Source organism: Leptonotus elevatus, chromosome 12 (assembly GCF_054856555.1).
Source record: "Leptonotus elevatus isolate MCC_2025b chromosome 12, RoL_Lele_1.0, whole genome shotgun sequence".
NCBI classification, from domain to species: Eukaryota; Metazoa; Chordata; class Actinopteri; order Syngnathiformes; family Syngnathidae; genus Leptonotus; species Leptonotus elevatus.
In genome coordinates, this window is record NC_141250.1 from 14669181 (window position 1) to 14691980 (window position 22800).

Below are 22800 nucleotides of genomic sequence, written 5' to 3' on the forward strand. Positions count from 1 at the left end.
GAAAATCAGTAGTGCTGTGATTAGACATCCAAAATGTCATTTTTTTTACGTCTACGTGTGACACGAAAGCACGGTTCCGTTTCCTTTCAATGCACCTGAATATTCAACACGTTTATACGGTCTGGAAAGGTGAAATTGCGTCGTGATGATAGAAGACACGGTTACAATAGAAGAGAAGTGCGAAAAATGAAAACACACCTTCCGAAGGGGATGATGGATGCAGGTGGATGGATTCAATCTTTAAAGAGCTCTCAGAATGCTAAAAGGGTCGTCGGGAAAGCAACTAAGCGAGGCGAGCGGGCAGACACGCGATCCGGGTCGATCATTAAGCGCTTCATCTTCAGGCTTTATTGGATGAAGAGTGACAGCGACACCCCGATCAATCAATCCTTATGTAATCTTCTCAGGTCAACCCTGCAGAGCGTTCATCATTTTCCAACCCGCCACAAAACAAACACATGCCACCCTCGTCCTCTGGATGTCAACGTTAATCCACTCGATGATTGTCACAAACATAATTAAGATGAGCCAAAAAGAAATTTAGACCACAGTAATCCATCATCACCTTAACGCAGCACATTGCCCTTTTTTTCGGTTTGACACCTGCGTTATGGTTTCCGTGTTGAATCTCGTTCACTTTGTAAACTGCCCGCATATTTTCCTCTCTCGTGCTCGCCTCGCCAGATCAATGGCACAGCGTGGGATTAGGTTCTTAATTGCACCGTCCTGAAGGGCGGGGGTTGTTTTAATGAGGCCGAATCCCGTTTTCTTCCTGACCTTTGAGGCTCTGCCCTACAGGTGTCCATCCTCTGACTTAAAAAGGATATATGGTATCGGAGGGCGTCCCCCTGCTAGAGGTGCCCCGACCTCAGCAAGTTCCTCTGCCGAGCTTGACATTTGAACCCGGATAAGGCAAAAAAGTGGAAATTTTAATTAGGGTAAGGTTTAAAATTAAGGTTTCCAAGTAGGGTTTAAAAACAAGGCTACAGTTTCAACGATGGATTAGTGTAGGCATAAAAAGTAGGATTAGGGTTTTAAATTAGGTTTTAGGAGCAGGATTGGAGTTTCCAAGTAAGGTCTAGAAGAAGGATTTGGGTTGAGTGAATGTCAGGTTTGGTTGAGACGATGGTTGTGAATTTGAAAGGCCTACATTGAAACCCTAACCTGACATGAATGCCTTGATTTTGAAATCCTACTTTGAAGCCCCAACCCTAATTTTAACCCCTAACCCGACATTGATACCTGATTTTGAAAATGTAGCCCTACTAAGAAATCCTATTTAGAAGCCCTAACCCCTCAACCCAGTCCCAACTTTTAATAAACCCATTGCTGTCCTGACCCTAATCCTAACCCAACACCTCCAAAGATCACAAGTATGAAAAGAATTGGAGATGTTGGTGACCTTGAGGATATTTAAGAATCTCTCTTCCGCTACTGCTTGGCGGTGCCCTTTTTTGCAATATCCCTGCAAACGCCCACAGCTTTTGAGTCCGACTACGTTGACTGTTGACATTTACACATGCTGGGACTGGCAAAATGAAAAAGCACATTGAAATAAGTGCAGACTTGGTTGGCTCAATGTCAAATCAAGCCTTGTACAATTCGAAATAATGCTTTAAAAGAAAAAGAGCACAGGTTGATTGCTGGGTAAAAAAAAAAAAAATGTATTTCAGACTTAAATGTCACAACACATTATGGAGATGGTTTCACTCTTCATAGATCCACCATGTAGTATCGATGACAGTTTTTTGTGTTAAAGAAAACGGATGTATTAACCCCCCCCCCCCCCCACAATCTTTGGACAGCTTTTTATCAACAGCTGTTTAAACTGACAGCTAAAGAAAACCCATTGGCACAAAATGGAGATAGCTAGCTTGCAAGATTTTAGAACTTGGGAATGAACACTGTACACAGATTGAGTGACCTGTGAGGCAACACTGACAAAGCATGTGTGTCCACTTTGACACTTGGGAAGCAGCATTTTGCTAAGTATTCAAAAGTACATGTCCTGGAAGAGTTTTTGCCCCATTTCAATGTAGGCTTCCTTCTCCTGTGCGGACATCTGCTCTACCAGCTCCGGCCTCTGGCTCACTTCTCCATAAGAGAATGGCCGGCCTCCCACCATCACGGTTGGCTCATCTCCCACCTCCTCAAATTCATCGTCATCCTCCTCTTCCTCCTCCGCAAGTCGTCGAGGAGCGGCGGCGGCGGCGGCGGCGGCGGCTACGCGAGGGGGAGGAGCGGAGGGCGCCTCTTCGTCCGACTCGCTGGTGTCGCTCTCCGAGTCGCTGGCGTTGGCCGAGGCGGACGCCAGGCCCCTGGCGGCGGCGTTAGCTCCGCCTCCGCCGGGCCCTACCACGGCTCGCTTCTCATGGATGAGCAGGGCCCGCATCACCTCCTCGTTTTCATCGGACTGGCCGGCTCCAGGATGACCTGCGCCATCCTGGATCCCGGTTGCAAGGTCTCCCCCTGTAAAAGAAAATTATTTTTATGAATTTAAAAAAAAAAAAAAAAAAGGAGAGAGAGAAAGCAATGATGATGACATGTCAAATCGGTAAAATTACAGAATGAACAATACTGAGCTCTCCAGAAAAAATATATATATAATAAAAAATAATAATAATAATAATAATAACAAATAAATAAATAAAAATGTTTAAAAAAGAAAATTATTTTTAAAATATGTCATAGCTATTCATTTCTTAAAGTAATCTGAAACTAAAATACTCACTAAAATTAATAGTTAAAGCTTGCTCATTTAGAAGATTAACCAAGCCTATGAATATTTCAAATCAAGCAATTATGATTCAATTTAAAATAAATCTGCCCTTGCTTGATTGCTGCATGCCCTTGGCTGTTGAATGTCAATAGCTAGAATAGCTCAGTGAAGGGCATTGACAGAAAGAGATAACCTGCTTTGACCACAGATGTGCTTCCATGGCAACCAAAGAAGAAACTAGGATTTTTAGGTGATTGTGGAAATGTCAGAGGGGCAGAGCGGATTCGGTTTAACGTCCGATCGTTGGAGATGAGTAATACGAATACACTGTACAGAGTTAGCGACCAGGCACAGCCGCAAAAAAATGAAAATCCATTCAAAGGTTAATAACTGTCCATTGATGACACAAAGCACTACTTTGAGAAGATGGCCTGTCTAATTGAAGCTTCCCACTTCAACATGATTCCCTAGATACCACAAGATGGCGCCAAAGCCAGACTTTTATATTTGACAGGCACAAAAAGTAGTTAACATGTGAAAAATCAGCTAATATGACTTTGTAGATAGCGGATCACAAATATGCCGGGTAGAGTCTGCATCGGAGTCACCAACATGAGTAGCCAATAATAACTGGAGCCCAACCATTATGTTTTCGTTTTTATCCTATGCCATAGGGCTGCTCGATTATGAAGAAAATCACGATTAATTTGGTAATAATTGAAATCACGATTTGGACAATAATTTGTTGTTTTTAGTACAAAACAAGAAAATGTTTTAACCATGTAAAAAACCAAGACAAATAAACTTCTTTGAAACACTATAATTATGCAAGTGCCTTTTGGACCACACAAAATTGATTAGTCATTTAAAACTCAAAATGAGTATTAATAATCTTCTTCTTTTTTTACTATGCCGATTTTGCAATTGTGTAGTGTAATAATTGCCATTTTAATTTAAAGGGCCAGCAACGTGAAAAATCTACTTTTTGGAGCTTTTAGCCATGTTAAAATGCTAATTCCTCACCAAAAACATCACCAAAGTTTTCAAACGCAGAGCCCCAACAGCAGACTGCAGCCGACTCTCCGGGGGCGCGGCAAGCACACGGGGAGAGGCGGGGTTTTACTGAATCGGGTGTTTTACTTCCGCAACCAGCATAACACCTAATATTTCATTAAAAATGACATCGCCATGGTGTCAAAGGTAAGATTTAATCATAATTATGCCTATAGTTAACTGTGGAAAGGCTTAAAATACCTGAAAAATGTTGATGGCCGATTAATTTAAAATCTTATATTTCTTTTGTCAAGGGATGTTTAAAAACTGTGATCGTTGTCTTATGTTGTAATGTGTTAATATGTAAAATAAATACATTTTAAAATGTCAAAAATTTAGCAGATTTTTGGCTATTTTAAAATAGCTAATATCGGGCGCTTTAATGGGTTGGGCCCTAATAAAACTTATACTAATATTAAAGGTAATTTGACCAAATGTTATTTCAGAAGTGTGTATCAAAATGGTAGTAAAAAGTAAGTAAGTATTGGTGGTTAAAAAAAAAAATGTTTTGTTTAATCTCTGATTGACAAATGAGGAAAAAGCACACTTACGGTTCTTTATCATCTCCGTCTCATTGTAAGCACCCTGCACCGTGCTCTGGGTCAACCAGACGGGCCTGTCCTTGGATGCTGCGCCCTCACTCGCTTGCTTTTGTTGGTCATCCTGATCCTCCATATTGATGACAACATTCTGGGTGTAAAGGTCAGCATAAGTTGAGCCCTTGTTGGACCAGGCTTCCCGGTGTGGCCCACTTGCAGCGTTTGCAGCAGCCGCTGCGTTGCGCTCCCGGCTGGAAAACAGATCCGTGTTATTGGGTTTTTGCTGAGTTGAAGTCAAACCTCCGGCACTCGAGGGTGGCAGAAACTGACCTGAGCTTTAGGGCGGGGATCTCCGAGGGCTCGGGCTCCAGCAAATCATGAGACAAGTTGACGTCCTCGGTCTCACGTAGCAGCACATATATGGGCTCGATCTGTTCATTAAATCGTGCCACCAGTGTCCTGGCATCGGGGCACACAGACTCATCTTCTTCGACCTCCGTCTGACAGAATGTGCAACGGAATGTACCTGTGTGAAAGAGCGCCATCCGGATAAATAGCGACTGTAGACTACAAACTACAAGCCCCTAAAAGTCGATTTCTATCTGGTACGTAATGTTCCATTTTTGACTCCTGTACTGAATACTGCTACTTACCAATACTTACGTAACAGTACTTAAAAAGGTAGAACGAGACAAAGTGCAGTCTGCTGATTGGAACGGAATAAGCGCAAGCCGTGCCCCCTCTCAAAGCATTCCCCTTTGTGTAATTAACCACATGCCAAGATGAACTGCGAGATGCCCTCCGTTGCTGTGCTATGCCGCTGTCCTCTTGTTAAATTAGACGGCGAGTTACACTGTGTTGCACACTGCTGTGAGGCGCAGACAAAACGGCACCCGTTTCAAATCCATTTGAAAGACGGTTCCCCCCCTCAAAAGGTACGCGCTGTCGTTTTATTCCACTGTGCATCTCTTTTCCTCAAGGGGGGGGGGGGGGATGCTATGACGGCCGCAACGTGCGGCTGAGGGGTTTGGGACCTTGTGTACACATCCTCTGCTTCCTGTAAGAGGCCATCTGCTTCCCTCGCTGGTTTCACTGTCAATAATGGGAACTGTTCCAGCGTTAGCACAAACCAAGTGTCTACTTTGAGTGTTGCTGTTTGCGTAAAACACACCCGCAAAAAAAACATCCCGACCGCAATCCATTGCAACGTTTGACCTCAACTAATGTCTGCCTTTCGGTCAGCGAAAAGGAGACTTCAACCAGAAATGTGATACAATAAATGTATAATTCAAAGAAGCAATATATTTATACCTTTCTATCAATGTTGTCTTGCTTTACATCAACCAATGAATACACGAGAAGTGTTGGAAAAAAATCGATTCGGCAATATATTGCGATATTACAGTGCACAATTCTCAAATCGATTCAATATGCGGCCGAATCGATTTTTAAACGTCATACTTTAGGGTTAGGATGCACACATTAAGCCTTAATATTTGATTTCAATGCTGTTCAAACACGAAACAGACTGCAACCTGTTTGTTAAATGCAGTGGCTCAGTTATAAGCCTGAATTTTCAGATAAATAAATACATTTTCATACAAATCTTACAGTGTACATGTACAAGTTTACTGATTAGTATTTTCTAAATTTGAGTTATAAAAAAAAAAATCGCGATAGTCAATTTATAGATTTGTATTGGGATTAATCGGTATCGCATCGAATCGTGATACAAATCGAATCGCCAGGTACTAGGCAATTCACACCCCTAGAATACACCTACAATAAAGTAGCTTAAAATATGCAATATTATCAAGTTATGGTTTATGTTCTCATAGACACAGCTGTAGTGACACCACAGGTGAGTGAGTCACTGTAGTTGAAGACAGACGGGTGTCACATTATCACACCAGTCCAGGCACAACGACAAGTTCACATTATGAAATTGAAACACTTGACCACTCTTGCTACTTGGGGTACAAAGCACCTGCAATTTCGACTTACTAATAAACAAAACTTACATTTTTCATATTTTTTCCAAAAAGGATGCGATGCAAAATGAACATGCTAGAGAACTTGAAATGAGCAGTTGCTACCTTAGGAGGGCCTCCACTGGTCAAAAAAAAGAATGCACCGCTGCATTATCCCCACAGTAAAATGCAATGTATGTAGAAAATTAATTGTGACCATGAAAGTAAATTATATTACTTTGACTGTGTGTGTCGTATTATATGCAGATTCAGATTTCTGTGGACATGTTGAACTGATTGAAATTGCAGTATTTATCAGATTGTATCCGAATAGCCAGTTAAAGAAGTGTAGTTGAGAATATGCCCAACCTAAAGAAGATGCACCAGATAATCAAATCGGGGTACAAAATCACACATTTTGATGACATTTCGTGTATGGTCTGTTTCAGGCAATGTGACAACTGGTGCTGGAGAAAACTATTTAAATATAGCCACACCATAAATAGCCTCTTGTGGAAAGGAAACATAATTACAAATCTGAACACCGATTGTTACAATAAAATAAATCATTCTTTGTGGAAATTAGTTATGTAGCTTTTTTGTGTAACATACCAAAAAAATGACCCACTTGAGGGAAATAAATGATAAGTTTACCTGTCATGGCGTCAAACAGTTGATTGGCTTCTAGATCAGTGAAAGTGGAGAAGCAGCAGGGACATCGGAATGAGGCTCGGTTGGTGGAGTCGCGTTCATCCGTCTCTATACGCCGTCTCATGTGATCCAGTTTGTACTTGACCACGTTCACAAGAACCCTGTTCATACATATAAAATACAACATACAAAATAAAGTCTTAATGGCTTTTTCAGGAAGTAGTATCACAACTCCACTCCAATGTACAACATGTAGTGACGTATCACCTGTAATTGATGAAATAGTAGTTGTGTCGAGTCGTCTTGCCATCCGGAGCAGTCTCCACTCTCATCCGACACTTGACAAACTTGTCAGCTTTCAGTGTGTTGAGTACCGAGCGCAGTTGTTTCCGGTCAAATTTGAGCAGCTCCAACATGTCCTCCTCGCGGACGCACGGGTTGCGGATGAGCACATCGAGGGCCAAGGCATGTTCCACCCCGTAGAAACCCCTCACCACCATCTTGGCGAGACGCTTCAATGCGGCGGGAACCTCAGTCAAGAGTTCTGGTTCTATCATCTTAAACTGTGGGGACAAGTGATTGGGGATGATCTATCTATTCTAAATTTGTTATGTACATGCCAATGCCATGTGGTGTTGTTGTTTTTTTCTTTTTAAAGTAGAAAAGCCCTAGTAACACCTTACAACATATCCTTGCGTGTCATTGATTGAATTGATCTACAATACACAATATTGTCCACTATGAGGAGCCTTTAATTTGATAGTATTAGCTTCAAATTAATGCAACCCAGTCCTGGGTGATTAATCTTCTTTATTGTTATTTTTTTTAATGTCTATATATAACCCTGCAAATCTTTTACATAGCCACATTATTTAGGTATCTTACATTCAAACGTCAAGGGAAATTAAACGATGTTAAAAGATAGCACCTTAGTGGGAAGCACTGCTGATTTTGTTCTTTCTCAAAGTGTTCAATTTACCTGCTTCTCCGTTATATTCTGAAGGGACAAAAAATCTGTCCTCCGCCTTCCTCCTCACTTCATAGAAAACACATCTTCTGAATAAAACATACGAATCATTACGTTTTTCAGGTTTGTCACCGGCGAAGTATGCTAGCATGCTCCCGTTCCTAATTTGAGCAGCTACTCCGGAAAGAGACCGCAAGGCCGGAAAAAAACGATTTTTACAAATTCCAATTGGCTGATGTGAGCGTGTTTAGCCAATGAGAAGGTATAATATTGAGACGTAAAGCTCGTAAATGACCAATGGTGTTAAAGTATATTAAACATGGGCGGGTCTTATGATGTTTTCTTCCGGGACGCCACAGTCAGCTATGATTGTCAGACCATGGCTTCTCTTGATAGAGTAAAGGTGTTAGTTTTAGGCGATTCCGGTAAGTACGTCCTTTTTGAGTAACGTAATATTCAAGGCAATGTATTTATATATTTTATAATGCTTTTCTCCAGATTACACTGTGCCGCAATCGTTTATAAACTTTCACAGCTTGACATGATGGAGCCTGTACGACTACTACTACTACTAGTATGTTTACATGCAAGGCAAAAAGTGACGCTGTAGAATAGTAATGCATGCTAAAACTCGGAATTGCAGAAACATATTTCATTATTTCCATGCTATAGTTAATGTGGATGTGCTAACTTTAATAGTGATAGTACTACAACTTGGTTTCCATATTTGTATTATTTTTCAAGGAGGCGTTATTAATTCCATTAAATTCCTCATTGTTATACATTCTGCTCTGTCTGTCCACAGGTGTAGGGAAGTCCTCCTTAGTACATCTTTTGTGTCAGAACCAAGTTTTAGGAAATCCGTCATGGACTGTTGGATGCTCGGTAGATGTACGGGTAAGCTGACCTTTAATTGAGAATAAAACAAATAACGCTGCTGGTTTTGGTAACCGTCCATTTTGTATTTGAATAATTTGATTAAATGCCCTGTGAATTTTGCAACTCAGGTCCAAGACTATAAAGAGGGAACCCCAGAGGAGAAGACATACTACATTGAACTATGGGATGTCGGGGGCTCGGTCGGCAGTGCCAGCAGTATCAAAAGCACCAGAGCTGTCTTTTACAATTCAGTCAACGGTACAGTTGCACCCATGTCACTACAAAATTTGTAGTACACAAAGAGCCATGGTTTGTCTTTGTTAGTTTAACCTCTTTTATCATTTCAGGAATTATTTTGGTGCACGATCTGACGAATAAGAAATCCTCTCAGAACCTCTATCGCTGGTCACTGGAAGCTTTAAACAAAGATTCCTCTCCAACGGGGGTCATTGTCTCGAATGGGTATGCATTTTTATTCACCAGTGAGTCCCAACATAAAAATAAATAAAGGATGACAAACAGTGGTTTGAGTGATACTATATTATTTCTTGCAGTGACTATGACCGTGAACAGTTTGCAGAGAACCCAGTGCCGTTGCTACTCATCGGCACCAAGTTTGACCAGATTCCCGAGAATAAACGCAGTGAAGTTCTCACACGGACCGCCTTTTTATCCGAAGACTTTAATGCGGAGGAGATTAATCTTGTAAGTCAACGTTTTTTAATTCCTTAAACTGCTTTTAGATCTGCAATAGCTTGGCGACTGTGACAACTCAAACTCTCTGGTGACCCCTAGTGGTTGTGCATGCCAACCATCTCATGTGTTTATAGACAAAAAAAGAGCTAGATCAGGGGTGCTCAAGTTCGGTCCTCGAGAGCCCCTATCCAGCATGTTTTCCATGGTTTCCGGACCGAACTTGAGCACCCCTGGTCTAGATCTACCATCTCCAAGTGTTTGCGTATGAAAAGTGTGCTTTGTTTCTCCAGGACTGCACCAATCTGAGATACTTGGCTGCAGGCACGTCCAATGCAGTGAAGCTTAGCAGATTCTTTGACAAGGTGAGATTGACTAAAACCCATTTATTATTAAATCTCCCTCTATTGGTCATCTAAACAAAGCAGAAAGTAAATCAATTTAACTGTAACTAACTTTTGAGGTGTGTTTTTTTTAAACTTTGAAAAGGCATCTCTTCTGCAGAAAGTGACCACAAGGGGGTGCAAATTCCCCATACAAACGTAAATTTTTAACATGGCCTGCATTACGCAATAGAAAACGATTTCACACAGCATTTTTTTCCTCCACCCTGGCCGTCTTGCCATTTCCCCCAGCAATGACGCCCTGTGGGCCCGCACATACTGCACATGCCAGAAACCAACACTGCATTTGTGATGTAATAAATGCTTATACTGTATTTGCACACAGGTGATTGAGAAAAGATATTTCACAAGAGATCCAAGTCAGGTGAGTCGTGCTTTTGAAAGTCTTTATTTCTGCTGGTCAAAAATAAAGAAAAAAAGTCTTGGAGTATAAAAGCGTCTTTATGTGTTTCCGCAGATGACAGGCTTCACGGACCGAAAGCGCTTCAACTTCAAGAGTTTGCATTATGACTGACAATGCAGTTTGTTGTCTAACTTTTACGAAACTCTGATTTTCCGCACACCTCTCTCTCTCTCCATCGCTGTCAACATATTTTCACTTTCATTTATTGTTTGTACAAATACTTTTACACGATAACAATCATTTTAATTAAATTCTATGTGTAAACCTGTTAAACATGCACACTGTCTTGTGATGGAAATAGCTGTTTAATGCTAAAAATCATAAAAAATGTGTCATCCTGTATGTGTGCTCAATAAACCCTAATGACAAAATCAAACCAGACGTATACTTTTTTGTTTAGAAAAGCATATTTGTCCTTAAATGGCACATTTATTTTAAAGGTTGAAAATCACTCTGAATGTAGGCTATAAAAAAAAGTCAACATGCTCCAGGCAATTTTTTTATTTTTTTTTGTCTGGAAATGATACAAAAAAGATATCCAATGTTCTATTTTTTTATAGTTTATGAGAAAACTTTTTGCTAAAAATCACAAGAATTGTTTTGAATGGTGTAGAAGATGTTTTGAGTGTGGAACGCGGCTGATGTGTAAAACCCTGGAAGTCCGTGGCATCTACCCCATTGGAAAAGTAGACATCTATTTTAGGCCACTCAGCTGACAACGCATATTATTTATCCTACTTTACATAAATCTTGATGTAATATCGAGTAAACAGACAATGCTGGGAGATGTAGAAAATCTGTGCTTTTCCAAAAACTAAGAGCTATTACGTCAACATGCCATCCAGGAAGCATTTCACAAGTAAACAAATATTACAATGTGCTCATGCAGCAACATTCCCCCACATCACTTCCTGAATCCAGGGAAGGAAGGGGTGGATTTTAGTGAAGACATGCGGATACCTGCGATCGCTGCAGTCGTCTCGGTAAAGGAAGGCTGTTATTCCTTGAGGCTTGGTATTGCAGATTAATGGTCCTCCAGAATCCCCCTTGGAAATTGATTAGAAAGATTATCGTGATTTGTTGGTGACTAAACTGCGTGGTCATTTGTGATAGATGTCTGCATTACCCAACAAACCCCTCCCTTCTTATCAGGCCTGGTGCATATCATGTGATCCGGCTGAAAGTAGTCTTGCCAAATTTGCTTGCACTCAAAGTTGAATTCTGTCTTCTCGGTGGTCTCCTTCAGTACATCTGAAGTGGGCCCCCCCTTGCTTCCTCCTACAATTTGGCCCCAGCCGGCTGAAGTACATCTCATATTGGCTGGGATCTTCCCATTCTTCTTGGGCAGTGCAATCACTTTGACATACCTGTTGAGTTGTGCATCACGTTTCAACTGTAAAAGATCAAAGTATGATAATTGGTCATTGTTGTCTGATGTCATTGTGTGGCACAATCTTGTAGACTGCAGTTTTTCGCACTTTCAAACTTTTTACACCAAGTGCCACTTAAAAAAAATGCTGTCTCCATGTACCTCTAACATGACTTTACATTAAATTAAAAAAATATATATTTAAAAAAAAACATGGCAGAAGCTTTGTTGGACTGTGATATTTATGTAATTACTACCTATGACATACAATAAGATAAATAAAAAATGTTGTACTTAAAAGTAAAATACTGTAAATTTAATGTGCTGGATTTAAAAAGTAAAACGTCACTGAAACATGCAGCTTGAACATTTAATTCAGTGATTCGGGTAAGTACCACTAGAGGGAGCCCTCGTTCTACATTTTGAGTGTCACTGCTTTTAATGGTGTGAAAATTATATTTTATACGTAGGCTAAGACTTACTCTGTTTACCTTAAGTAGCATAATGTCGTAGCTGTATCCGTTAAATTTTGAATGAGGATACAACTTGGCCACCTTGATCCGTTGCTGGCTTTTCTCCTGCTTGCTTATGTTGTGTGCCCCGAGTATGACTGTCATTGCCTCGTTGCTGACAACCAAAGGAACAAGCAAACGTTTAATTAATAACCAAGACGAACAATATGTGTCTTGATACAAGTGAATGTGTTCCACGACAGCAAAATCAAACCCAAGTTTATGTTTACATTTCAGGTGGAAATGTGAGCTCAAAAATGCCCGGTCGGAGAAGACATTTTGAAATTGGTGCCAGTATACCAACTCACTAGTAGCAGTGGGCCGCAGTCAGAACAAAGTCCCTACGAATTAGTATCCCGCCACAGACATGAGCTCCGTGGACGTGCAGTGATGCCATGTAGGGTTTGGAATGAGCCTTTGCAACCTTACCGCCTACTATGCTGCTCCCTGTTGCCTCTGATGTGAAGAAAGAGAATGAAATTGATATGCAGATTCCACCCCCCCCTAACATTTGTACTTCATAGAAATGAATAACAAGAGACTGAAATTTAAATTTACCTGCAAACCAGCAAATCTGATGAAGGACAAATATGGTGCAATAAAAATGCATCATGACTGATGTGCAGGTGGAACACTGACAGATTAAACTCATTTTGAAAGACAGACCCTCTTAGTCATCAACACCCCCCCCCCCCCCAACACACACACACACACAGAGGAAATTAATAGGAGGGAGGTGCGAGCAGAGGGTGAGATCACACCTTTTTTTCCCCCGCTACTGCACAACTAAGATTTAATTTATATTAATAGTCCACAAATTGTTTACCAATCCATTCATTTTCCAACAAAGAGTTGATGTCATTTGACTATAAATGTATTTATACACGGCCCTAATGCACTGTAGGAATTGAGCCTATCAGTTTTATTTTTATTTTTTTAATCAATCTCTTCTACAGTTGACAATAGAAACTGTTCAGTAAAACAAAAATATACAAAAGCAGATTTAGCTTAGCTTTAGCATTTAGTCAAAAATAGTTGCAGTACATTCTTTAGAGATCCTCTTAAAATGTTCTCTGCACGCATACAGGACACACACCAACATGCATTACAATCATCGTACAACTTTTACATCCATGCCAGAGATTTTACTCCGATTTCCTCTTGGCGGTCCTCTTTTTGCAACACTTGCGGGTGCAGAACAAGCAGCATTTGAGAGTCAGCCACAGTGCAGCGACAACCACAGTGAACAGGAAGCCAATGACATCCAGGCTGTGGTATTGGAACCAATTCAGATCATGCGCAGCTACCCGTAGATGTGCGGCTCCTTTGTGTCTCATGACAAACTCAGTCCAGAAAACTGCCAGGTCCAAAGGCTGCACGGGGCGGTCCAGGTGTATCGCAGACAATTTCAACATCTTCTCTTTGTAACTGCACACAAGCAATTACATATTAGTTGAAAGTCAATGAGTAGTGTATTGTATTGATGAATATGTCTCTGTATAATATGGAAAACTAAATTCACTACTGGAATGTAGTATTTTACATTTAAAAAAATCCCAAAATGTTATTCTAAATCCCAATATAACTTTTTTTTGTGTGAATTATGTAAATTTTTCAAATATTATTGGTCAAGATGCACATTGTACAGCTTCAGCAGTGTTTAATTTATGAACACATCTCAACTGTAAACATCTCAACTGTAAACATCAGAATCTCTGGTGGTCGGGAATTTTGGTTACTTTCAACATCCACATCAGCGTTGCCTTACCTTTTGTTGTTGATAATATTATCCAGCGCCACCAGCAGTTTGTCTGTGGTCACGTCGTACATGCCGAGCGTCTCGGCAACGCCGCGAGTCACCATGCGGTGAACGTTCTCCGGCTGGTCCCCAAACAGTGGAAACATGAGCATGGGAACGGCGTTGCAGATGCCTTCATAGATACCGTGGGTCCCACCATGGGTGAGGAACGCTTTTGCCTTGGGGTGAGCTGAGGGGCATCATGAAGTACAATGTTAAAGAAGGGTCACAAAAAAAAATATATATATATATATAAAAATAATAAAATAAAAATAAATAAATAAATAAAGAGCAATGATGATGACATTTCCGGATGAACAATACTGAGCTCTTTAAAAGAAAAAAAGAAAAAAGAAAGAAAAAAAATTAATAAAGAAGGTTCACAGAAGGAATGAACTTTATAGCTCAAGACACATTGTAGTGTCAAATATCCGACAAGAAATAAAATTGAAAAATGTAATAAAAAAATACTTTTAAATATGACTATTTTCAATTGTAGTCAAAAATACGCTCTATTACTAGTCTGCATAATTTGGACTATTTAACCAAACACACCTAAAAGATCATTCTGAGGTAGCCACTTCATCAGTTTAACATTTTTTGGCATATTCTTCTGTTCCGCTCCGGTGTATCTCCACACAACCTGAAAAACACACATGCATTCACTGTATATAAAGTTGCCTCATTTCAGTATGTAGTGTGAAAATATAATTTATTGTTGCCGTTACCCTCTGCGGAATCTGCCGAAAGGCCTCAATGAATTGTTGTGCTTTCTTCTCCGGCATATCGGATACCATGGAGCCCAGGGTAAAGATAATAAAGCCATGCTCCCCTGAGCCTTCCACAAACTCCTCCAAATCCTGCCAGGATCGAGCAAGGCATTATTGTCGGAACGTCGGACTTTAGAACAAGTGTGTTTTGCAAACAGGCTGCCCGTATTTCAGGTTCAATATGAACAGACGGCGGATTCGATTCAATGTACTTTTACTCAGAATCCCTGCCGCACTGGCCAATGTCCAAATGTTTACTTTCCATGGGGCAACGTTTCACATATGTTGCAAGACGGGGAGGGGGAGAAAAAAAATTCTAACAGAATTTTTATCTGATAAACATGCAAACAAGATTATAGAAGAAATCCCTTAATCCCAAATAATCCTATACTGTAGGTTTCCAAATGGTTAGCTCTGATTTGATTAACTACTCAAACAGTTGTAATTAAGTGTTATGTTTGGGCCGAGGCATGGGTCAAAGAACTGCACCACATCTGAAGTTTTGCTAATCTACATGGTGCATGTACTTTATACTTGTTTCATAAAAATAAAAATAAAAATCCATAAATAAAGTGAATGTAGAGTGATTATAATTCCACATTTTGATAATTTAACCCTTTCTCAAGAACAGCAATAATGTTCCTGGGTCAATTTGACCCAGGCTATATTTAATGATAAAATGCGCTTCCCAGTAAACATTAGCCACTTTCATTGTAAATATTTCACATTAACCATTTTAACATGTTCCATCAGGATATACTACTGCTTGTACTTGTTTAAATTTTAAATGGGTCCATTTGACCTGGGCTTTGTTTAGTGTTCCAACAGCACCCTGATGATGGTGCCAACAAATTTGGTTTCACTAAATAAAAATCATCATCATTATTGCTCATGATTAACATTTTTCTGTGCAAATATGTCATAATGGACCATTTTAATTGCCGATTAATTTGACATTCTTAAAGTTTTAAATGGGTCAATCTGACCCGGGATATGTTTAATGTTCCAAAAGCATTCTGATAAGTGTTAGTAACCATTTTAATTGAAAATTTGGCAAAGTGAACCATTTTATTTAATCAGAAGTTTCATAGCAAAACAAAACAAAAAAACTACACATTTGTAGCTTCAACTATAAATTGGGTCAATTTGACCCAGGCTATGTTTAATTTTACAAAAGCATTCCAATAAACATTATAATTTTAATTGAAAATGTCAACATGAACCATTTTAATTGTCTGTCAATCTGACAAAACAAAAAAATAAATAAAAAATATTTCTATTTTTTCACTCTTATTTGGGTCAATTTGACCCGGAATGTTTAACATTAAATAATTAACCCAATAAACATGATGTGAAGTTTTACAGCAAAAAACACTATGTTGTGTCTGTTTGACGCGGTGTGTGTGCAGGCGTGATTGAGGGCCAGCGCTCTGGCCCCTGTGAGGACAAATTTGAAATCTGATTGGTTAAAGCAGTGGTTCTCAACCCTGGTCCAGCTTGTTTTCCATTTGTCCCTCAGCCAACACAGCTGAGGATCGTTATCAGGCCTGTGCAGAGCTCGCAAGCACTCTCAAAAACAGTTGGGTCAAAAGTAATTATGGATAAAAAATGGTCCGATCCACTTTATGGGTCAATTTGACCCAACTTTCTGGGTTGTTTTATATAAAATGACCCAAATTTTTGACCCAAGTAAAGGATCTGACCAATTTTTATGAGTTGCTCTGAAAGAGCCATTTCTTGACTCAAAATTGGGTCAAATCAACCCAAGTAGAGGATCAGTCCATTTTTGACCCAACTTTTTTTATAGTGTGCTGATTAGCTGATTGTTTGAAACACCTGTGTTTGCTGAGGGAAACATGGAAAACAGGCTGGATAGGGGGTGCTCGAGGAGAAGCACTAGGTTAAAGAACCAAGTCCAATCTCTAATACACAGTAGTCTAAGTTAGCACTACATTTGGATGGTTTGGTTATTATGTACACATACTAGACACATTCAAGAATAGTGTACAATTTCATGGAGCACGTATGAGAATTTAGACTTTAAATGTATGGGAAGTGCTTTTGATTGTATTTAGGGCAGTAAAAAGGGCCTTGCCGGTGCTGACTGGCCACCAATGAAGGTCTAACTAAGCCTGACCTTGTAAAGAGGAAGCATGTGCTGTAACTTACATAATATGCCTTAAGTGAATCCAGATGTGTCACGCCGTTGGAATACTCACTGCGGGCAGGGGCTGCTTCTTTGCGCAGTTGATGCCGCCGATCAGAACCATGTTGGGCATCACAGGTTTGGGCCAATCGAAAACAAAGTCGTTTCTCAAGAGCCAAATAGCGCCGTGGCTCAACAGTTTCATGTAAGTCATGCTTTCCTCCACATACTCGCTGACCAGCTCGTCAAACTTTGCATACAAGACGCGACACAAATAGAACTCGAACAAAGCCAAGATGTTGTTTTTTACCCTCTGCGGGAAGGTCATGACATCTGTGTTGCGGGAGTTGAATTTGGGAACGTAAGACAAAGGAACAGGGCACTGGTTAGCCTTCAAATCTAATTCACAGGGGAGTCCATGCAAGAAGTAAACCGCCGGAATGCCAAAGATACGCGACAGGATGGAGCCGCACGGGAGGAACGGGTCCGTCAGCACCAGATCGAAGCCTTCATCCTTCAGCTGACTCATCAAATCCCGCTGGTCGAGAAGACTTCGACAGCCTTTTTCCTGGAATGTCGTGAAGTTGACCAAAAGCTCCACGTTGAAAAACACATTGTTGATCGACGGCTCGTTGACCAAAACGTTATCCTGGAGCTGCTTAAACGATCGGTCCAGGTCGGCTTTGTTGTAGGGCACTTTGTAGACCTGAGTCCTGTAGCTTTCTGAGCTGTTCATCAGCAGGCTGCTTTCAGGCACCAAAACCACCACATCGTGTCCTATACGCGTCAATTCCTTGACCAAGATCTTCATGCTCAGCCAGTGACTACCATCCACGGGAATAACCAGCACCTTCCCCCCCTCGGCAGGCCCCAGAAAGGAGCAACAGAGCCCGGCCAGCAGCCCCAGTGCGGAAAACCACACCCTGACAATCATCGCCTCCTCTCACTCCGAGCAAAAGTGACCCAAAAAAAACGTGGAAGACCGAGTCGCAACTTTTTCCAGTTGAAGTGTGTGCGTGTGTGTGTGAGCATGCGGTCCCGGGAGCTGTTTTATCAGGCAACTATGGAGCATGATGTAATCAAAGCAAGACATAGGGGTGTAAGATTACGCCAGCTAATCATTTGCTGTCGTGCTTTTGTCTATTCTCTCGTCTTTTTTTTTTTTTTTTGCACATGCTTGGATCTGGTCACGATCCCGTTCCCCATTTACAATTGTGCCTTATGGAACTTTGCCCTTTTACTTTGCAACGCAAACAGTACCTTCCACCTTGGTCATATTTTCACATGGTTCAAGCATTAAGTGTGTTTTATTTTCCTCTCAGTCAGTGGGTGACTAAAGATTTGCAAGTCATGAGGGCTTTGCTTTCAGCTTATACAACCGATTTGGGCAAAGCAGTGCAAAGTTTACTTTGAGCATGCCTTTTACTACCCCACCCTCAAACAAGTGGGCTTGGCTCGGCGGCCCTTTCGCTCTACTATTGACATTTCCTATAATCTTTATGAGGGCATTTGTTGACATCCTTTTATCACATTGCCTTTTGCCGCAGATACAACTTGAGACTTTTGAACTTCTGATTGCACTTCTAAAGCAACCCGAAGCCCGTATTGAGTTCACTGAAGTGAACCACCATACAAAACAAAAAACAAAAAAAATCATTTAAAAAAAAAAGTACAGAAATGCAACAAAATATTCATATCAAAATACAACAATATATAAATTTAATTAAAACGATGATATAAGCAAAACAATTATATGAAGCATGTGTGTTTCTCAGGTGGTAAGCAAACCTCAGCAGCCAATAGTGATGCATACTGCATAAGACTTCTATTGTTATAACATTGTTTTGTGCTTGTTTGATGAAAAACTGTATAAATCTTTACACGCAGTACTTGTAGGTCAAAAACTAGCAGTACTAGTGAGGCTACAAAATGCCTTATTGATGATAGTGGGCATTTTGGTGCTAGCTAGTAGGACTACTAGCTACAGGCAACAAGCTAACTACAGGCTACTAGCGCATGACACATGCCTACAAGTACGGTTTCGTAGTGTTATTATTGCAGCACAATAGCTTCCTAGTGAGGTTTATTTGCATATTAGGCAAAAATCAACAATAGCAGTGGAAAAAATATTACTAGTAACAAGCATTCGCTCTAGTCATTCTCCAAGTTAGCTTAATTGTATTATTTTAGCTACAGTCTGTTAGCTTACTTGCTAGCTACAGCATTTTAATGCTGCTCTGAATCGGTGCTCCCCCGCTTTGCACATAATTTCCCAATGACGCCAACGCCCCTCCCTTGAATAACTCCCATATGTTATCCTAAAACACTAACTCTCAAGTTGCAATCTGTTTCCACGTAATCACGCACCCTCATACACGCACACGCTCACTTCCACGCATTCCACACATAATTACATAAGAGAGTGTGCGTGGCTGCGTGTGTTCTCCTGTGTCACTTTTGGAACCCCGCCTCCACCCATAGCACACGCACACTGGCACGCACGCTTCCACAAGCATTGTGCAGTGGCGTGAGAAGTCTTCAACAACAACAAAAAAAAAAAGAAGAGGAAACCAACTTTAGAGGGCGGATAACATCAGACAATGTCATTTATGGAATTCCCAACGTGCTGCGTCTCGCTTTGGCAATTAGCAATAAGAAAATAAGGAAGACATTAATGGCCTTGTTGTTTATAAGAAAACTAAATTTGTTAAACATTACTGGTAGGATATGGTCTTAAAATAATAGCGCGCCCCACAACAACAACAATAATAATAATAATAATGATGATAATGATGATTATTATTTTTAACACACACTTGTAGAAATTTGCTGCTTAAACATGATGCTTAGGTTTTGATTAAGAAAGGTGAAATTGTCATGAATTTAACGTCAATATATATATATTTTTTAAATCCCTTTGGAATTATGTAACAAACCCCTGCATACAACGCAGATGTGCCAGACTGTTTGCTAGAACGAACACACGAGGGCGCAATTTGCTCAAGAAAGGCAAACGTCATAAAAGTAAAGAGCCAAGTTTTTAACTTTGACATGAGTATTATATTAATCCCTACAGGCAATATTGACAACTATACGTTTAGGTACACACATTCGTCACTTGTCATAAAAATAAACTATTACATTAATTCATGTTAACTATATAACTGAACTTATGTTCAGTTATTTGGCCCCATAAAAGTCGGCTTACCTCAACCCCTCAACCCCAGGAACCCGCCTACATTCTGAAATTATGCCTACGCCCCTTACTTGAATAACTTCCCTGTGTTATTCTAAAACATTAACTCTCAAGTTTCAATCTGTTTCCACGTAATCACGCACCCTCATACACGCACAGCCACACTCTCACAACTGCATAATAGGAGTGTGCGTGACTGCGCGTGTTCTTCTATGTCACTTTTTGAACCCTGCCTCCACAGACAGAACACGCACACTCGCACGCACGCTTCCACAAGCATTGTTCAGTGGCGTGAGAAGCCTTAAAAAAAAAAGAAGAAACCAACTTTAGAGGGCGGATAACATCAGACAAACAAGGTCATTTGTGGAATTCCCAACGTGCTGCGAGTCTCACTTTGGCGATTAGCAATTAGAGGTGAAAACATTTTGGGATTTTAGTGTTTGACGCCCCCTGTTGTACAAATAACGAAACTGCATTTATTTTGTTGAGTCAATTAAATATCAGTTTGTATGACCTTTGCATGATAATAACAATAATAATAATAATAATAATAATAATAATAATAATAATAATAGCTTTTAAAGATTTTATTTCTATAGGCGGTATAGTTGAAACATATTTGTGTGGTGGCCCCTTATGCTACTAATAAAGTAAATAAATACTGTCTAGTGCCTTACTGTCTGTCTTATCTTATCTGCTCTTCATTTGATTCAAGTTCTTGCAAATTCCCCCCAAATATATCAGCCGTCACAACATAAACTTAGTGCCTGGCTGTTGCTACAACAAACACACGAGGGCGCCATTTGCTCCATATACGGCTCTGCTGAAAGGCAAACATTAAAGTCAAGAGCCAAGATTTTAACTTTGACATTAGTATTAATATTATATTAATCCCCCGCAGGCAATAAAAATAAACTATTACATTAAATCATGTTAACTATAACTGAACTTGACTTAGGTAGTGATTATTTCGTGTATCATGAAACAAGTTAGGCGGCACCATGTGACAGATAAATGATGAACTAAGTAGTCAATCAAGAAAATTATTTGACAACACACAGCACCAGCATGGGAAAAGTTGCATTTTTTTTGTCTGTACATACTGTACAGAAAAGATGGACAGAGTCAAAGCAGGGAAGAAGACATCAAACTGATTAATAGGAAGCAGAATTCAATTGATCATGTCAATTAAACATTTAAGCTTCAAATGTCAAAGTTAATGCTGACTAATTTAGAGTTGAAATAATTCACATGAAAATTAACAGCAGCTCAATTATTCCAGTCAATCCGGGTGCGGACAATGAGCAATATTATTGCAGCTTACTGAGTCGCTTACAGGAGTTGTGAGACTCTTCTTCCATTATTTCTGCATGACTGTGTTATACTGCCCCCGGTGGCCATGTTGGAGACACCAAAAAGCTGTAATGAATTAATCATGATGAACTGTTTAACTCTTTACATTTTATTTAATTGTATAATTTGTGTATGTTTACAATATGGAGTGGTATTTTCTTTATTAAAATACTTTTTTTTTGTTGGATTTTTGGGGAGACTGGAATGGATTAATAGCATTTCCATTCATTTCAATGGGGGGAATGAAGTGCAGTCAAATGTACTTACTACACAATATGTACCTTTCCAGTTGTTCTATTGAGGTGTGACTGAGTGTTGCAATTGATTGCTTTATTCTATTTTGCATCAATTAGGACAACGGATCTTTGATGCACATCTTACATGAAAACAAATAAGAGGCAAACCAGCTAATCAAGGTAAACACCAGAGATCATCATTTGGAGTTCCCTGAACTGCAACAGCAGTGCTTTGAAACTACGATTGACCTATTATCAGAAAGCTGCCAGGTGAACACAGTACAGTACAGCATGTAGATTTACACAAAACAGTAAGAGTGTCTGACAGAAAGTGTCAATAAAGGACAAAGAAATGCAAGCCAAGCGGTTTACCTCCACTGCCTCACTAGTCTCTCCTTAAGAGGTTAAATGAGGACATGCTGTATAGCGGGCTGTAAATTATTGACCCAGTTACCTGCCAGCAGCTCACCTTCACCCATAGCATTCAGTCAATGTTTACATTTTCCAGCATGGGTCCTGATTAATGATGTGCCAGAGACAAAAAGTCAACAAGAAATGCATTTGACTCAGTCTCAAGGTCTTTAAGGCTATGAAAGAAATGACAGAATTGAGAGGTCAAAAAATGACATGCCATCTTCTGTGTTGGCGATATGTTTGACATGATTGCAACTCAAATCATCTGTCCACGTTTAAATTAATGGGAATGCCGTTAATCTGTTCCAGTCTCACCCCCAAAAAATGTAATTCTGTAATGTGTTTTTTTTTTAAATGAGGAAAATAGCACTCTATATGTTATTTTAAGTGTCGATAAACAAACCGCCACAGATGCCATTTATTAGCCCGCATTAAGCTAGCCGACTTGTGTGGTTATTAAATACACAATCGTTGCAGTCTGTTTCATGTTTTTGAACAGCACTGAAATAAAATATTAAGGATTAATGTTCCATTAATATAACATTCTTCCATGCTTAATATGTGAATCTTAACCATAAGTAAGACATTTTGTTGAATATTGCATTCAAAAATTGATGTTTAAAAATCGATTCGGCCGCATATCGAATCGATTCCAGAATTGCGCGCTGTAATATCGCGATATATTGCCGAATCGATTTTTCCTAACACCCCTAATATGAAGCTAACTT

General features: G+C 40.0%; 4 protein-coding genes across 4 annotated transcripts; 1 reads left to right on the forward strand and 3 right to left on the reverse strand.

The window, feature by feature from the left end:
* Positions 1 to 1801: 1801 nt before the first annotated feature.
* On the reverse strand, positions 1802 to 8087 carry gtf2e1 (general transcription factor IIE, polypeptide 1, alpha). The gene is made up of 6 exons (XM_086091401.1): positions 7912 to 8087; positions 7200 to 7495; positions 6936 to 7093; positions 4642 to 4837; positions 4324 to 4562; positions 1802 to 2469 (listed from the first exon to the last, which is right to left on the reverse strand). The coding sequence occupies exons 2-6, from the start codon at positions 7487 to 7489 to the stop codon at positions 1994 to 1996; spliced, it is 1359 nt and encodes a 452-aa protein (XP_085947527.1). The 5' UTR covers positions 7490 to 7495; positions 7912 to 8087; the 3' UTR covers positions 1802 to 1993.
* Positions 8088 to 8237: 150 nt separating this feature from the next.
* rabl3 (RAB, member of RAS oncogene family-like 3) lies at positions 8238 to 10654 on the forward strand. Its single transcript, XM_086091188.1, has 8 exons — positions 8238 to 8324; positions 8705 to 8796; positions 8907 to 9036; positions 9126 to 9240; positions 9333 to 9483; positions 9765 to 9836; positions 10201 to 10239; positions 10333 to 10654. The coding sequence occupies exons 1-8, from the start codon at positions 8279 to 8281 to the stop codon at positions 10387 to 10389; spliced, it is 702 nt and encodes a 233-aa protein (XP_085947314.1). The 5' UTR covers positions 8238 to 8278; the 3' UTR covers positions 10390 to 10654.
* LOC147164699 (granzyme B-like) lies at positions 10301 to 12835 on the reverse strand. The gene is made up of 5 exons (XM_086091189.1): positions 12718 to 12835; positions 12468 to 12615; positions 12139 to 12274; positions 11405 to 11671; positions 10301 to 11324 (listed from the first exon to the last, which is right to left on the reverse strand). Exons 1-5 carry the CDS (start codon positions 12809 to 12811, stop codon positions 11160 to 11162), a joined length of 810 nt encoding a protein of 269 aa, XP_085947315.1. The 5' UTR covers positions 12812 to 12835; the 3' UTR covers positions 10301 to 11159.
* Positions 12836 to 13066: 231 nt separating this feature from the next.
* Positions 13067 to 17969, reverse strand: LOC147164700 (UDP-glucuronosyltransferase-like). The gene is made up of 5 exons (XM_086091337.1): positions 16947 to 17969; positions 14686 to 14817; positions 14513 to 14600; positions 13928 to 14147; positions 13067 to 13587 (listed from the first exon to the last, which is right to left on the reverse strand). Exons 1-5 carry the CDS (start codon positions 17805 to 17807, stop codon positions 13305 to 13307), a joined length of 1584 nt encoding a protein of 527 aa, XP_085947463.1. The 5' UTR covers positions 17808 to 17969; the 3' UTR covers positions 13067 to 13304.
* Between the last annotated feature and the right edge of the window lie 4831 nt (positions 17970 to 22800).

What these genes read in the sequence shown, in the direction of transcription:
- LOC147164699 (XM_086091189.1), bottom strand. Translation starts at nt 12,811, where the DNA reads ATGAGTTTAATCTGTCAGTGTTCCACCTGCACATCAGTCATGATGCAT. An exon ending in ACGACATTATGCTACTTAAG is followed by an intron (nt 11,672 to 12,138) that starts GTAAACAGAGTA and finishes GATCTTTTACAG; the next exon opens with TTGAAACGTGATGCACAACT. An exon ending in AGAAGGGAGGGGTTTGTTGG is followed by an intron (nt 11,325 to 11,404) that starts GTAATGCAGACA and finishes TCAATTTCCAAG; the next exon opens with GGGGATTCTGGAGGACCATT.
- LOC147164700 (XM_086091337.1), bottom strand. Translation starts at nt 17,807, where the DNA reads ATGATTGTCAGGGTGTGGTTTTCCGCACTGGGGCTGCTGGCCGGGCTC. An exon ending in ACCTCAGAATGATCTTTTAG is followed by an intron (nt 14,148 to 14,512) that starts GTGTGTTTGGTT and finishes GATGCCCCTCAG; the next exon opens with CTCACCCCAAGGCAAAAGCG. An exon ending in AATATTATCAACAACAAAAG is followed by an intron (nt 13,588 to 13,927) that starts GTAAGGCAACGC and finishes GCTTGTGTGCAG; the next exon opens with TTACAAAGAGAAGATGTTGA.
- rabl3 (XM_086091188.1), top strand. Translation starts at nt 8,279, where the DNA reads ATGGCTTCTCTTGATAGAGTAAAGGTGTTAGTTTTAGGCGATTCCG. An exon ending in GATGCTCGGTAGATGTACGG is followed by an intron (nt 8,797 to 8,906) that starts GTAAGCTGACCT and finishes TTTGCAACTCAG; the next exon opens with GTCCAAGACTATAAAGAGGG. An exon ending in ATGCGGAGGAGATTAATCTT is followed by an intron (nt 9,484 to 9,764) that starts GTAAGTCAACGT and finishes TTGTTTCTCCAG; the next exon opens with GACTGCACCAATCTGAGATA.
- gtf2e1 (XM_086091401.1), bottom strand. Translation starts at nt 7,489, where the DNA reads ATGATAGAACCAGAACTCTTGACTGAGGTTCCCGCCGCATTGAAGCGT. An exon ending in TACTATTTCATCAATTACAG is followed by an intron (nt 7,094 to 7,199) that starts GTGATACGTCAC and finishes ATGTATGAACAG; the next exon opens with GGTTCTTGTGAACGTGGTCA. An exon ending in ACTGTTTGACGCCATGACAG is followed by an intron (nt 4,838 to 6,935) that starts GTAAACTTATCA and finishes TCTTTCACACAG; the next exon opens with GTACATTCCGTTGCACATTC.